This window comes from Chelonia mydas, chromosome 1 (assembly GCF_015237465.2).
Source record: "Chelonia mydas isolate rCheMyd1 chromosome 1, rCheMyd1.pri.v2, whole genome shotgun sequence".
Lineage (NCBI taxonomy): Eukaryota > Metazoa > Chordata > Testudines > Cheloniidae > Chelonia > Chelonia mydas.
The window spans coordinates 248,212,429-248,226,914 of NC_057849.1; the positions used below are offsets into that span (position 1 = coordinate 248,212,429).

The 14,486-nt window shown below is 42.7% G+C and overlaps 1 protein-coding gene across 9 annotated transcripts in view; it reads left to right on the forward strand.

Moving 5' to 3' along the window:
* Positions 1–14,486, forward strand: part of LOC102932484 (PARP1 binding protein) — a 93,563-nt gene that overhangs the window by 25,898 nt on the left and 53,179 nt on the right. For 5 of the 9 annotated variants that reach the window (XR_006289190.1, XM_037879623.2, XM_037879637.2 and 2 more), the window contains exon 6: positions 5,499–5,653. The exons of 1 other annotated variant lie outside the window; for it this stretch is intronic. Coding sequence is in view for 7 of the 8 variants with exons in the window: in XM_037879623.2 (XP_037735551.1) it covers positions 5,499–5,653 (155 nt within the window). In the remaining variant the exon portion in view is untranslated. Of the gene's footprint in view, positions 1–4,472; positions 4,581–5,498; positions 5,654–14,486 lie in introns of all 9 variants that reach the window. 3 more of the 9 variants (XM_037879632.2, XM_037879618.2, XM_043541874.1) reach the window with 1 other exon arrangement.

Below are 14,486 nucleotides of genomic sequence, written 5' to 3' on the forward strand. Positions count from 1 at the left end.
TGAACATGGCCCCCAAGAGGAAGACATGACGACAGAGGGATCACAACAATCTCTGTCTCCACCCACAGAGTCTTCATCAGTGTCAGAATAGGCCCTGACACCAGCCCCAGTGCCAGTGATAGACTAGGCTATCTACAGCCTGGACAGGTACTCTATGTACAAGTATTTTGAGTGCGATGATGCCAGTCAGAATTGTTCTCCCTGTTAATGAAGGGATCCTGGAACTGGTCAGAGGACTGTGACAAATCCCGGCAACTCTTCCTCCCACTTTGAAAAGAATGGAGTCGAGATATTGGGTGCCCCTCAAAGGCTTTGAACGCTTTTATGCGCATCCAAACCCAGAGTCTTTAGTTGTTTTGGAAGTACAAGAAAAATCAAGGTCCATAAAAGGCATACCAAAGGATGCAGATCCAAAAAAATCGGACCTCTCTCTGGATGCAAGACAGAGAGACTGATCAACATAATTCTGTTTGGCAAATCGGGGCTAGTAATTTATCAAAGTACTGTTTTCTTTCTTGGGTGAAGGTCACTCTTCTCATCCAAAATCCAAGAGAAACCGGGATGAGTTAACGGAAATCATTAAGGAGGACTAGATGGTCATCAGAATGTAGCTATGGGTGTCCATGGACACAGCTGATATGGCTATAGGGTTGATGGGTGGGCAGTCACTAGGAGAGAGGCCTCATGGCTCCAGGTATCTGGTATACTGTGTCAGCTGCAGGCCACTTTGGAAGACCTGCCCTTTGAGGAGATGGAGCTCTTCAGCCAGAAAATATACTAAGTACTCCACTCCCTCTTAACGCAATGCTATTGTCCTTAGGGATTTACGTGCTGGCCCTCTATAGGAAACCTTAAAAGTATAAGCCCCAGCAGAGGACACAGTCCTATTTCTGTGGTTGTCAATCAGAGCACCCAGAGAGAGTTCAGGTACTCCAGGGGGTGACTGTTTTTTTTTTTTTTTTTTTTCCCCCACCTCCTTGGCTAATCTGACTCGCTCTCAGTAGCTGCAGATTTGATGGGAGTGTTGAGAGTCACACTGGAGTCAATCCGGAGCTTTCACTTATCTTTGGGAACCACCTTGCCCCTTCTTCACCACGCCTAGGCAGCTTTCACAGCTGACAAATGGGCACTAGAGGCTATCCTGTCCATTTCTAGACATTATCCGTACCAACTTTCCTCCTCTGTCCTCCTTCAGGGATCCCTCTCATGAGAAAATATTACAACAAGAAGTGGTCTTACTGCTTTATCTAGGAGCCATGAAGTATCTACAGAGTACCGGGGAAGAGGGTTTCTTCTCCTTCAGGAAGAAGAAAAAATATCAGAAGAAAGGGGTCTTAATCCTATACTAGATTTTTGACTGAACAAATACATATGATGCGTGAGTTTCAGGATGGTAACATTTGGTCTCCTCTTGACTTTCAGGATGCGTACTTCTACATAGCCATCCATCCAGCCCACAAGAAGTACCTACGATTGACAGTGGACTCAATCATTACCAAAACAAGGTACTATCATTCAGGCTTTCCATGGCATTTAAAAATCTTCACTAAGTGCCAAGCAATATAGTGGCTCATTTCAGAAGGAGGGGTAGCCACGTTTATGATTACCTCAACAATTGGCTGATCACAGACCTATCTCAGGAGGGGATGGCTGTGAGCCTGAACTACGCTCTCTCCCTATTCTCTCAGCTGAGTCTCCTGGTGAACAACAAAAAAGTGTCTCTCCAATCACAGGTGTTAGTGTTCACAGAAGCCTTGATCAATTCCAGGTCTGTGGGAGCATACCTTCCCAATGACAGATTCCTCTCAGTGCAACTGTTATTACTTGCAATAAAAACCAAGTCGTCAACAACAACAACATTATGAATGTGTCTGGGGCAACTAGGCCCTATGTTGGCATGCATGTATGTTGCACTGCTTGCCAGACTTCCCCTGTGGCCACTCTGATTCTGGCTACGGTCACTCTATTCCCCAGCAAAACACCCAAATGGCAAAGAATGTTGTGGTTCACCTCTTGGCATTGCAGAGCAGAGATGGTGGAAGGAACCCAAAAACGGACATGGAGGTGTGCAGTTCTACATCCCACCTCCTAACAAGAAGTTTAATTACTAGTGCATCAGGAGCAAGTGAGGGAGCCCACCTAGACCATCTAAAGATGCGAGGGACCGGGACCTGGTCCTGGGAAGACTTTCAGCTTCATGTCAATGTCCTGCATGGACTTACTATCTGGTCTTCAAAATTCTGCAGTGCTGAACCTGATGGCCAACAACTCTGTGATGCACTACGTCAGCAAGCCAGGAGGTTCATACTCATTTCTTCTGTCGGGGGACCATCAAGTTATGGATGTGATGTCATTGACTTGGGATGACTCTAATGTCCCATCTCCCAGGAATCAGCAACAACCTGGCAGACTTCCTCTGTAGGCGGTTCTTGGCCAATCACAAGTTCTTCCTCTTCCTGTGGAGATCCATCTTACACCCATTATTCTGTAGCTGGGTCGGTTCCTATGGTAGACATGTTTGCCACCCAGGACAATTCCAATTGTCAGAATTTCTGTTTCAGAGGGGTCATGAGCCTGAGATCATTGCCAACTCCTTTCTTCTGTAGTGGAATCCAAGCTTCCTTTATGCCTTTCCACGGACTCCCCTTTATCCTCAGGGTGACTTCCAAAATTGAGACAAACAAGAATATGTGGTGGGAGGGGGGGGGCTCCATACTGGCAAAGGCAGCACTGTAGTCAGATACTTCATCTAGAATTTGCATTTGATAGTCTGGATGTTGTCTGGTTAAGTGCCATAAACAGACTGCTCTAGATAACTCCAGGATATCCTGATACAGAGCAGGAAGATGTCCACAGAAGAACTTATTTGTCAGATTGGAAGAAGTTCTTTATTTGGACTGCCCAGTGGGGCCTGGACCCTATTCCAGTTTCAGTACTGGAGATCTGCTACTACTTCCTTCATTTTACTATGCTTTGGCCAGTTGATGTCCACCTTGCGTCATGATCAGTGGAACTGGAGGGGCTGTCACTGAGGAGACACCATGGGACCAGGGAACACAGATTTAGACTGGAAACAACTCAGCTACATGGACAGAGCAGTTCACAAGGTTTAATAACGTTCCACTTAACCTGTATTCAGCTTCATTTATGCAGATGAAACATACTTCTCAGCAATTTTTGCTTGTCATTTGCCTGTACAGTTATGCTTGGTCTCCACTCATTTGATGGTATCTGATTTCCTCAAGGGCCTACTTCCTCCTGGGACCTCAACTTTGTCCTCTCAAGACTCCAGACTATCTTCCTACTTGCAATTGCATCAGCCAGGAGAACGAGGGAGCTCCAAGTACTTGCAGCAGGGCTTTCCCACACAGTGTTTCATGGGGTTATGGTGGTGCTCAAACCTCAATCCAAGTTCATCCCCACGGTGGCCTTGGAATTCCTTCTGAATCAACCAATAAATCTGCCTGTCTTCCTCCTGAATTTATATACACTAGAAGTTTTCCTGAGCCTTACTTTACTACATTGACAGAAACAAACTGTTCAGACTGTCTCCCTTTTTTTTTCCTGTCTATCTGTAGACAGCCATTCCAAGGGACAGGCCATCTCATTACATTCTGATACCACTTAAATAATCTTTGTATCTCCCTGTTATCCATTGGCTGGTGAGCTCCTCCCATTGACCATCAAGGCTCACTACACCAGGGCTCAAATAACATCCTCCACCTGCTTCACAAATGTTTCCAATTCCAAGATCTGCAAACCAACTGACAAGTTGTTTTGTTTTTTTGGAGTGGGGGGGAAAAACAAACAAACATGCATTTGTCTTAGTTGCCAGAGCAGATGCTAGATTCGGAGAGCAATACTAAAATCTCTGATCAACTGAGGAAGTTGATACTACTCATCTTATTATCCAGAAGGAGAGGACTGTTTGTCAGTCACCTATAATGGAAGCCGCACTGACACGTACAGGGAGAGAAAAGTTACGTACCTTACACTAACTGATGCCCTCCATCCTTGCTTTTCAGAGTTCTCGGCTACCATGGGCTTCAAACTGCAAAGAAACTGGGGGAGGGTTGCAGCAGCTCTGCCTTTGATGCCCTTGTGTGGGAGCACAAGGAGGCACAGGGTGTGTACGTGGCCCTGACAAACACTGCTATTCGAAAGAATTTGATCTTGTGTACATGAGGCGCATGAGCAGCTACAGTGGAATAAACTGATCCAGTGAAAAACCACTGTTACTGTAGGGTAAGTAACCTTTATTTATGCTGAAGCAGCCGAACTCCTATGATCTTATGGTTGAATAAATATGGAAAAAATTGTGAAACCTCAGTTCTAGGATTATTTCAGCTCTTAATGTTGTATAAAAAAAGTATGTGTTTGGACTGGATTCATTTCCCTCTCTTTCTGAGTTGCCAAAGGGGAAACTTCTCTACTGTATAAAGAAGTCTTCTCTTTTTGGCATCTTTGTCTAGGATAAATTACATGAAGCCAAAATATTTTCCATTGAGGAGGCAAGGTCCTATGAACCACATGCAATCCACAGCAAATCTTTAACAGAGCAAAGATATGAACGTTGGCAGGTCTGCTTTCTTTTTTTGCTAGAATTATTTCAGTTGTACTGTTTTCAAGTCCTAAGAGGTCATAAGATGTGTATAATCTGAAGTTAAAAATTATATACACAATTACTATTGCATCTTTGCAAACAGAGATAGGATTGTCAAAAGTTTTCTTTTCCTAAAAAAGATAGGAGTAGAAAACTAATTCTTCTGAAAGTTGCTGTAAAATTGTAAGTGTAAATTCTGCTTGGGGCAGTCTTATATTTTTAATATTTTTATTTACTATATGTATAGATCTACTACATAAATATATGAAAACTTTACTATATTTATATAGTAGATAAAACTGACTTGATTTTAGAATATATAACTGACTTGATTTTCAGCAGTGATGAACATCCTGAGCTCTCATTTGATTTTTCTCCTCTCTCCCCTGAAAGAAAGTTGTGGGTGTCTGGAAAATTAGGCCACTTCAGTGACTAACTTTTAGTCGCTCTCACTTTAGAAAATGTTCACAATGCACAGTATGTCCCTGATCCTAGTTATAGCCACGAGTAGGCCTGTTGAGTTCAGCTTGCGGGCAAAAAGTTACTCACGTGCATATATCTATACAATAATGCACAGTGATATTTTTAAGCTTAATTTGGCAAAAGGCAGTGCTTAATTACTTGGACCCAATTTTATATTTTGTTTGCAGACCTCATATTAATGCTGCACTATTTTAAATCATGAGCTTGCAAATGGTTGTCACCAGGCATAAAGTTTACTACCATAAGTAACCCCATTGACTTCACTAGGACTGTTCATGCTAGCAAGCAGCTGCCTTTTGACTTGGGAGAAGATTACGACTTCAAAACAATTGATAATTTTCTCTTCCTAATATTATACACGTCTTCTTTTACCACTATAGTTCTACCTACCTAAATATTTTTCTGATAATAGATGGCAACATCTTTCATCCGAATGATAGAACTTGGAGGAAAAGGTTGTGCACCTTCACCATTTGATACTTTAAGAACCCATGTAAAGGGACTTTCAGAATTTGTTAATTTTATCGACAAGCTGGAAGAAATCATCGGCGAAGTCCTGGATCCACGGTAATGGAGTTTCCCGCTTTTCTTTCTGGGTGTGGGGTTTTTCTTGGTTTGTTTGTTTTTGTTTTCAGAATTCTCTAAATTCAGTTATTGTTTGTTTGTTGATAGTGGTGTGGGATTTTTTTTGTTTTGTTTTTTCCCCCTAGGAGTAGTAAATGTTTATAGCTTAAACTGTGTAGCTCTAGAAACTTTATTATTCGTTGTCCCTATTGTTTTCACTCTGTTTGGGCAGCAGGACCAGCTGTCTTTTGGATTAAAATTTTCTGATTCCAGACCTTGGTGTGCTCATTAGGTCCCATAGAAGACAGCAATGAAAGGTTCCTATCTTGTGGTCTCTTTTTCAGGGATAGATTCTAGCTACCCCTGCTTCTTGCTTATTCCAGTAGTTGCTGTTGAGTTCCAGGTGGTTTCTGGTTTCCTGAGCGTTCTAGTGGTATCCTCAAGATGTAAAATGCTCTCAACACTTTCTATATATTTTGATAACCATATAGTCGTTATCATTGTAGTGGTTCAGCTGTCTGGTTTTGAGTTTTTGGAGAATCCTCTTTTGTTAGCACTTGTAAAACCTTACCTCGAATCTGTCTTTGGGCTCTTCTGTAGTCACCACTACTGCCGCACAGAAAACATCCAGTGCGGTTTCCCTCTGTACTATTCTGTAAGGGGTGTGGGAGGACTGAGAGAGGACGAGGGAGGAAGGAGGAATGGGGTGCTTTGATTGCACCTCTAGCACTGACTGAAGGCACTGTTGCTAGATGCTGATTTTTCCATTGCACAGAGAGTAAATAATGTTGTTTGTGCAGTCTTGTCTCCCACATGTAAGGGTAAGTAAGAGAAGCAGGGAAGAACAAGGATCCAGATGGGATTCCCAGAAATAGTGAGGAGCGCTTAAAGAAAACAAGATGCTTTACAAGTATGTTTTGGGTGCAAAGGTGGTTGAGTAGCATTGTATATCAAGAATGAGTTAGACTGTAAAGAAATAAAAAGTGATGGAATGGTTAAGACAGAGTCTGTCTGGTCAAAAATCACATTGGGGAAGAAAGCTACTAGAGCCTCCCCTGGGATAGTGCTTGGGGTGTGCTATAGACCGCAGGGATCCAATCTGGTTATGGATAGAGACCTCTTTAATGTTTTTAATGAAGTAAATACTAATGGGAATTGTGTGATCATTGGAGACTTTAACTTCCCAGATATAGACTGGAGGACAAGTGCTAGTAATAATAATAATAGGGCTCAGATTTTCCTGGATGCGACAGCTGATGGATTCTTTCACGAAGTAGTTGCTGAACCAAGAAGAGGGGATGCCATTTTAGATTTGGTTTTGGTGAGTAGTGAGGACCTCATAGAAGAAATGGTTGTAGGGGACAATCTTGGTTTGAGTGATCATGAGCTAATTCAGTTCAAACTAAATGGAAGGATAAACAAAAATAGATCTGTGACTAGGGTTTTTGATTTCAAAAGAGCTAACTTTAAAAAAAATTAAGGAAATTAGTTAGGGAAGTGGATTGGACTGAAGAACTTGTGAATCTAAAGGCGGAGGAGGCCTGGAATTACTTCAAGTCAAAGTTGCAGAAACTATCAGAAGCCTGCATCCCAAGAAAGGGGAAAAAATTCATAGGCAGGAGTTGTAGACCAAGCTGGGTGAGCAAGCACCTTAGAGAGGTGATTAAGAAAAAGCAGAAAGCCTACAAGGAGTAGAAGATGGGAGGGATTAGCAAGGAAAGCTACCTTATTGAGGTCAGAATATGTAGGGATAAAGTGAGAAAGGTGAAAAGCCATGTAGAGTTGGACCTTGCAAAGGGAATTAAAACCAACAGTACAAGGTTCGATAGCCATATAAATAAGAAGAAAACAAAGAAAGAAAGAAGTGGGACCGCTAAACACTGAGGATGGAGTGGAGGTCAAGGATAATCTAGGCATGGCCCAATATCTAAACAAATACTTTGCCTCAGTCTTTAATAAGGCTAATGAGGAGCTTAAGGATGATGGTAGGACGACAAATAGGAAGGAGGTTATGGAGGTAGATATTACCACAGCCAAGGTAGAAGCCAAATTTGAACAGCTTAATGGGACTAAATCGGGGGGCCCAGATAATCTTCATCCAAGATATTAAAGGAACTGGCACGTGACATTGCAATCTCATTAGCAAAAATTTTTTAATGAATCTGTAAACTCAGGGGTTGTACCGTATGACTGGAGAATTGCTAACATAGTTCCTATTTTTAAGAAAGGGGGGAAAAAAGGTGATCTGGGTAACTACAGGCCTGTTAGTTTGACATCTGTAGTATGCAAGGTCTTGGAGAAAATTTTGAAGGAAAAAGTAGTTAAGGACATTGAGGTCAGTGGTAATTGGGACAAAATACAACATGGTTTTACAAAAGGTAGATCATGTCAAACCAACCTGATCTCCTCCTTTTGAGAAGGTAACAGATTTTTTTAGACAAAGGAAATGCAGTGGATCTAATTTACCTCGATTTCAGTAAGGCATTGATATGGTTCCACATGAGGAATTATTAGCTAAATTGGAAAAGATGGGGATCAATATGAAAATTGAAAGGTGGATAAGGAATTGGTTAAAAGGGAAACTACAGCAGGTCATACTGAAAGGTGAACTGTCAGACTGGAAGGAGGTTACTAGTGGAGTTCCTCAGGGATCAGTTTTGGGACCAATCTTATTTAATCTTTTTATTACTGACCTTGGCATAAAAAGTGGGAATGTGCTAATAAAGTTTGCGGATGACCCGAAGCTGGGAGGTATTGCCAATACAGAGAAGGACCGGGATATCATACAGGAAGATCTGGATGACCTTGTAAACTGGAGTAATAGTAATAGGATGAAATTTAATAGTGAAACGTGCAAGGTCATGCATTTAGGGATTAATAACAAGAATTTTAGTTATAAACGGGGACACATCACTTGAAAGTAACGGAGGAGAAGGACCTTGGAGTACTGGTTGATCACAGGATGACTATGAGCCACCAATGTGATATGGCTGTGAAAAAAGCTAATACGGTCTTGGAATGCATCAGGCGAGGTATTTTCAGTAGAGATAAGGAGGTGTTAGTACTGTTCTACAAGGCGCTGGTGAGACTTCCTCTGGAATACTGTGTGCAGTTCTGGTCTCCCATGTTTAAGAAGGATGAATTCAAACTGGAACAGGTACAGAGAAGGGCTACTAGGATGATCCGAGAAATGGAAAACCTGTCTAAAAGAAGGTTGAGGGGAGAGATGATTGCTCTCTATAAAAATATATCGGAGGAATAAATACCGGAGAGGGATAGGAATTATTTAAAGCTCAGTACCAATGTGGACACAAGAACAAATGGATATAAACTGGTCATTGGGAAGTTTAGACTTGAAATTAGATGAAGGTTTCTAACCATCAGAGGAGTGAAGTTCTGGAATAGCCTTCCAAGGGAAGCAGTGGGGGCAAAAGACCTATCTGGCTTCAAGACTAAGCTTGATAAGCTTATGGAAGGGATGATATGATGGGATAGCCTAATTTTGGCAATTAATTGATCTTCAACTATTAGTGGTAGATATGCCCAATGGCCTGTGATGGGATGTTAGATGGGGTGGGATCTGAGTTACTACAGAGAATTCTTTCCTAAGTGGCTGGCTGGTGAGTGTTGCCCACATGCTCAGGGTTTAGCTGATTGCCATATTTGGGGTTGAGAAGGAATTTTCCTCCAGGGCAAATTGGCAGAGGCCTTGGGGGGTTTTCGCCTTCCTCTGTAGCGCGGGACACAGGTCACTTGCTGGAGGATTCTCTGCACCTCGAAGACTTTAAACCAGTGCTTCTCAAGCTATCTGATGTGGGGGACCGGCAATTTTTTTTTTCCAGTGTGCGCGCAGACCAGCAGCTGATGGCTCGCAGACTGGCACCGGTCCGCAGACCACCACTTTGAGTCGCACTGCTTTAAAGCACAATTTGAGGACTTCAATAGCTCAGACATAGGTTAGAGATTTGTTACAGGAGTGTGTGGGTGAGATTCTGTGGCCTGCGTTGTGCAGGAGGTCAGACTAGATGATTATAATGGTCCCTTCTGACCTTAAAGTCTCTGTTTCTAAAGATGAAACCTGCCCTGAGAGACAACACAATGTTTCTGTTGAACCCAGAGAGATCGTGGGCTTTCTAGGTCACAACAGAAAAAATGGAAGGAAAACTGCCACTGAGGAGGGCAGATGGACCCTCCATCCCCACTTTTACTGACTGAGACAAATGGAACTTTTGGATTGTGCTCAGCTTTGTAAGGAGAGACAGACTACAGCTGTAGAGATCGACTCTGCAGGGGGCCCGTAGCAGGAAGAATACCGGTGCTTTTTATAAGCAATTGGGGCCCATGTTCTGCAGCTCATCTGAGAGGCACGCACACGCAGTATTGCAGGATACTTCTTTTACATCCTACACTGAAGGAGTCTGGGCTGGGACTTGGTCTTCTGCTTCCAGTTAGTGTGGTTATTTCAAACATGATATATTCCATTAATTACCCAGATGTTGGACCTGGCTGGGGGAGAGGAAAGGAGCCAGAAAGCCCTTTCAAGAGCAGAGATTACCAAGGATTGAGCCAATGGAGAAGTCTTTGGTCTAGGCATCCATGTACTCTGGAGAGGCTGGGTGGCTGCTAAGGAGTAGGACAGGCTACTTTGGAGAGCAGTTGCCAAAGCAGACTGAGGGAAAACAGGAAATGGGTATCCAGCAAGGTGAGAGGGCTGGCATCTTCTATGGATGCAGTGAAGACCAGGTCCCTTTGCATAAAAACCTTGAGACAAAAACTGTGTGGCTTTCATGGGAAGCAGAGGGGAAGGAATCACTGGAACTACAAGAAGCCTTAGGATCATGAGAGGGAATAAGAATGATCTGAGGCTGAGGAGCTGCAGTTGGAGTTGCAGAAATATTTAAGGAGGTGAAGAAGCAGGAGGCTACTGTAAGGTCCAGGAAGAGGGAGAAGAAATAACAGCTAAAGGGCGACTTCCAGAATTGGGGCAACTGGGAAACCTCAAGTCCAGGAGCCCCTGTACCCTGTGAAGGCAGAGAAGTTTCTGCTAGAGCTGGGTTGGCTCTAGTACATGTCTGCAAGCCCCAGGAAGGCACCTGGCAGGTATTCCAGCCCTATATGTATACCTTCTAGTTACCTGCTCTCATGGATGTCTTCCCTCTGTCCTTTTCTTCCAGCCATCATCCCCTGCAAGGGTATGGTCTCCAGAGCGCCCCGTACTCCAGGGAAGAGGAAGGAGAGCATGTGCAGATTCTGTCCTGCCCTGGGTCAGGCAGTTAGGCCAATTCCCAGAAACAGCAATACACTAGATCCTGCCAGTTCCACCTCCATCAGAGTCTAGGGAGAAAGAGAATGGAGCAGTCAAATCCCTAGCTACTTGGGAAGTCTCCATGAGTCTGTTTAGGCACACAGGAGTCTGCACAGGCACCAGCATTAGCTAGATTTTCCAACATGAATAGATATCTTCCTGCCCCCATTATAGGGAGTTCAAAGGAATTGTTCTAGTGGCAGCAGCTTCTTTGTGCTGCTGACTCCCAATTCCAGAAGAAAACCTAGTCAGAGAAGGGAAGGAACCATTTCAGCTCCAGCAGCTCTCATATGGCCTGTAGCTACGGTGTATGGATCCTTGTGAGAAGCCCCTCATACTGGCTAATGGGACATTCTCAACCTGCAGTTGCAGGAGAGAGGCAGATTCTAGCTTCCCACTCCACGTAGCCAGGATGGTATAGATATTGCAACCGGAGGAGGGAAGCTATCAGCAGAGTCAGTTCCTGGGGACCTGACACTGTGTTTGTTGCAGTGCCCTGTACATGTTCACTCTAACATTAAAATAATGGGCACCAAGTGATCTGTTGCTGACAGAGAGCCCTTAACAGGACTGAGGCTATCTAATGCAGAGAACACGAGTGGATGCTTCCATGTCCAGGGTTGCTAGAACAGCAGCAACCCTAGTAGAAGCAGCAGCCCTGGAGGATCTACTGAATAGAAAAACTGAAGTTTTTCTGAAGGGAGGCTTCAAGTCCTTGAGTTTGTTGTCAACAGGCTCCAAATTACACGGTGTATGCACTAGAATAGCAGTCCGCTACTTGCAAAAGCTCTTCAAGTCTCTGGAAGCTAAGGGCAAGTAATTCAAGCTAGTTAAGGCACTGCTGTTCCTCTGTTAAGCCTCTCATCCTGTGAGGTGATGTGCAATGTGATTAGAATTAGTTCTGCTCCATGGCCTTATCTATGTCAGCTAGGAGGTCCCTGCAGAAGAAGCAGGCTTCCAAAGGACTAACCATTCTACCTTTGAACGTCAGGTGATCACAAAGTCTGTTCCTTCTTGGAAACTCAGAGGTAGCTAAGAGGCAATAGGAGCTTTTAGCTGGAAGCAATATTTAGCATCAGAATGGTTAAGGTATTCCTCATCCAGTAGAAAATAATCAAGCTGTAAAATCAGGGTCCCATATTTGCTACAGGAAGAAATATACTGTAGTATTATGGAGCTGGCTGTCAGGAAGTCTCAGAGTAATCATGAGTTACTTCAGCTGTTCATGTTGTCGTAGTGGAAAGCAGAAATGGGAGACAAAAACTTATACAAAAAAGGGTTGGTCAGTCATTGAAAACCTACACCTTGAATGTCCTGGAGTGGAAGATATCAATTATGGACACCAGCTCACAGACCGAAGTGACCAGGTTGGCACTACTTACTTTACCAAGAGCCCAAAATTTTATCTGGGAGGACAACTGAACAACACAATGACAGGCATAAGTAAATTGCAATGGGGGATACGTGAAGGGTAGGACATGATCAAGAATATAGATCTGCTAGTCTTGAGAATACAAAATCTATTTCCAGTCTGTGAGGCAGTCACGTAATGGGAAAGAAACTCCAGTGATGGATTGGCTGAGTGGAATCCAGTTGAATTCCAAAGTATGGCAATCCTGACCAAATACGGCACAGGCCCCAAGTGGACCCATGAGCTTACAACAGACATAGAAAGATAGGGCTGAGCATTTGACTGATCCAAAAATAATTGGTCTGTTCATTGGTCAGATGATGTCAAAAATGATTAAATACTTTAAAGCACTAATTTATTAGAACAGTAACAAAAAAGAGGCAGACCATAAAGTCTTAACTAGGTTTAGCCTTAGACACTTATGCCTAACTAAAAAAAGAAGTTGTTTAACTAAGGGTATGTCTACGCTACCCACTGCCGGATCGGCAGGTAGTGATTGATCCCCAATCACTCTGCTGTCGACTCCTGTACTCCACTGCGGCAAGAGGCAGAAGCGGAGTCGACAGGGGAGCAGCGGCAGTCGATCCCGTGCCATGAGGACGCGAGGTAAGTCAACCTAATATACGTCGACTTCAGCTACGCTATTCTCATAGTTGAAGTTGCGTATTTTAGGTCAATTTTCCCCCCCTCAATCTCCCGCCAGTGTAGACCAGGCCTAAGTTACTTTAACTCAGAAAAATGCAATACATAATGAAATAAGGTTCTAAAAATATGAAAGAATTATTCTTATTTTTAGCAATGTTAGATTAACATTTAAATGTGAGTATTGTTCAAAACTGAACAGTTATAAAGAAAATTAAACAGAAATAAACACACAGCAATTTTAGTTTTTAAAAAAGTCATTTTTAAATGCATGTCTGTCAGATAGGCATCAGACCAGCTTGTCAAGTATCTTGCTTTTCATATCTCCTTTATCAGCTTCAGTGCTTCGTCTGTATCTTTGTTGTCCTCATCGAATCCATCAGTATCTCCTTCCTCTTCATCTGCTGAACTTTGAATCAACTTTTCAGCTGCCATTTTCTTAAATTGTGATACACGGTTACCAGATTCCCAGCAGTGGAGGTCTTCAGTGTATTTCTGGTTTTGAAATGGATGATTCCCCAAATCGACCAGTTTTGTTCCACATATGCTGAAGTACACAGAAGTGTTAAAAGAATTTCTGCTAATGTAGCTAGAGTTCTAGGAGGACATGACCCTTTCTACGAGGAAGCAGCAAGTTGTTTTGATTCATCTGCTGGATTGTACTTCACATTGTTTTATGACTGAACAGTCTGCTGCTTGCTTTATAAGTTGCTACCTCCATCAGAATTGTATTTTTTTTTTTTTGTTTGTATATCCTTTTAATATTTACAACAGCCACTCTGAGATCACAAATTGGATCAAATTCATCATCAGAAAGGTCTTGGTCCTGGAAGTGTGGATCAAGAAGGAACAATCACTTAATATTGCTGTGATAGTATTTTGCGATTTTTTTCCCCTCTTCAGCTTCTGTAAATGGACTGTGTTCAGTATCTCACAAATGTTTCTTAACGTCCAAGAACTTGTTCTTTGCATCAGACAGAATAGAACAATCCATTTTCATTTTCTCAATGAACTGAGCTACAGATTCAAGCAATGAAATTAATTTTAAATTCTGCATCCTTTAGGCATAGTCAAGAATTTCAGTTTGGATTACTGGGGGGGCACACCTAGCCATCCTTTCTTCAGCAGCAACTGAGTGAAGAGCCTTCTTGCATATTTTAAGATATTTGAGACATTTATAATAGAAGATACCCATCAAGTACAAAAGGTTTACTCAATGTGGATGAAACTGAGTGCTGTACTAAATTATGCTGGAAAAAATGGCGGCTGGTACTCGTTTGCTTTTTGTAAAACTTGACAATGCTTTTAATTTTTGACATGAGATGAGAAAGTTGTCATATCTTCAACATCACTAGTGAAAAGCTGCATTATATGGGCAGAAGGTGTGGATTCTCATTTATCAACAAAAAGCGCAAGCTGCTTTCATGTTAGCTTGCATTTTCTGCCACAACAGAAATAATTTTCTGTGGACCCAATTC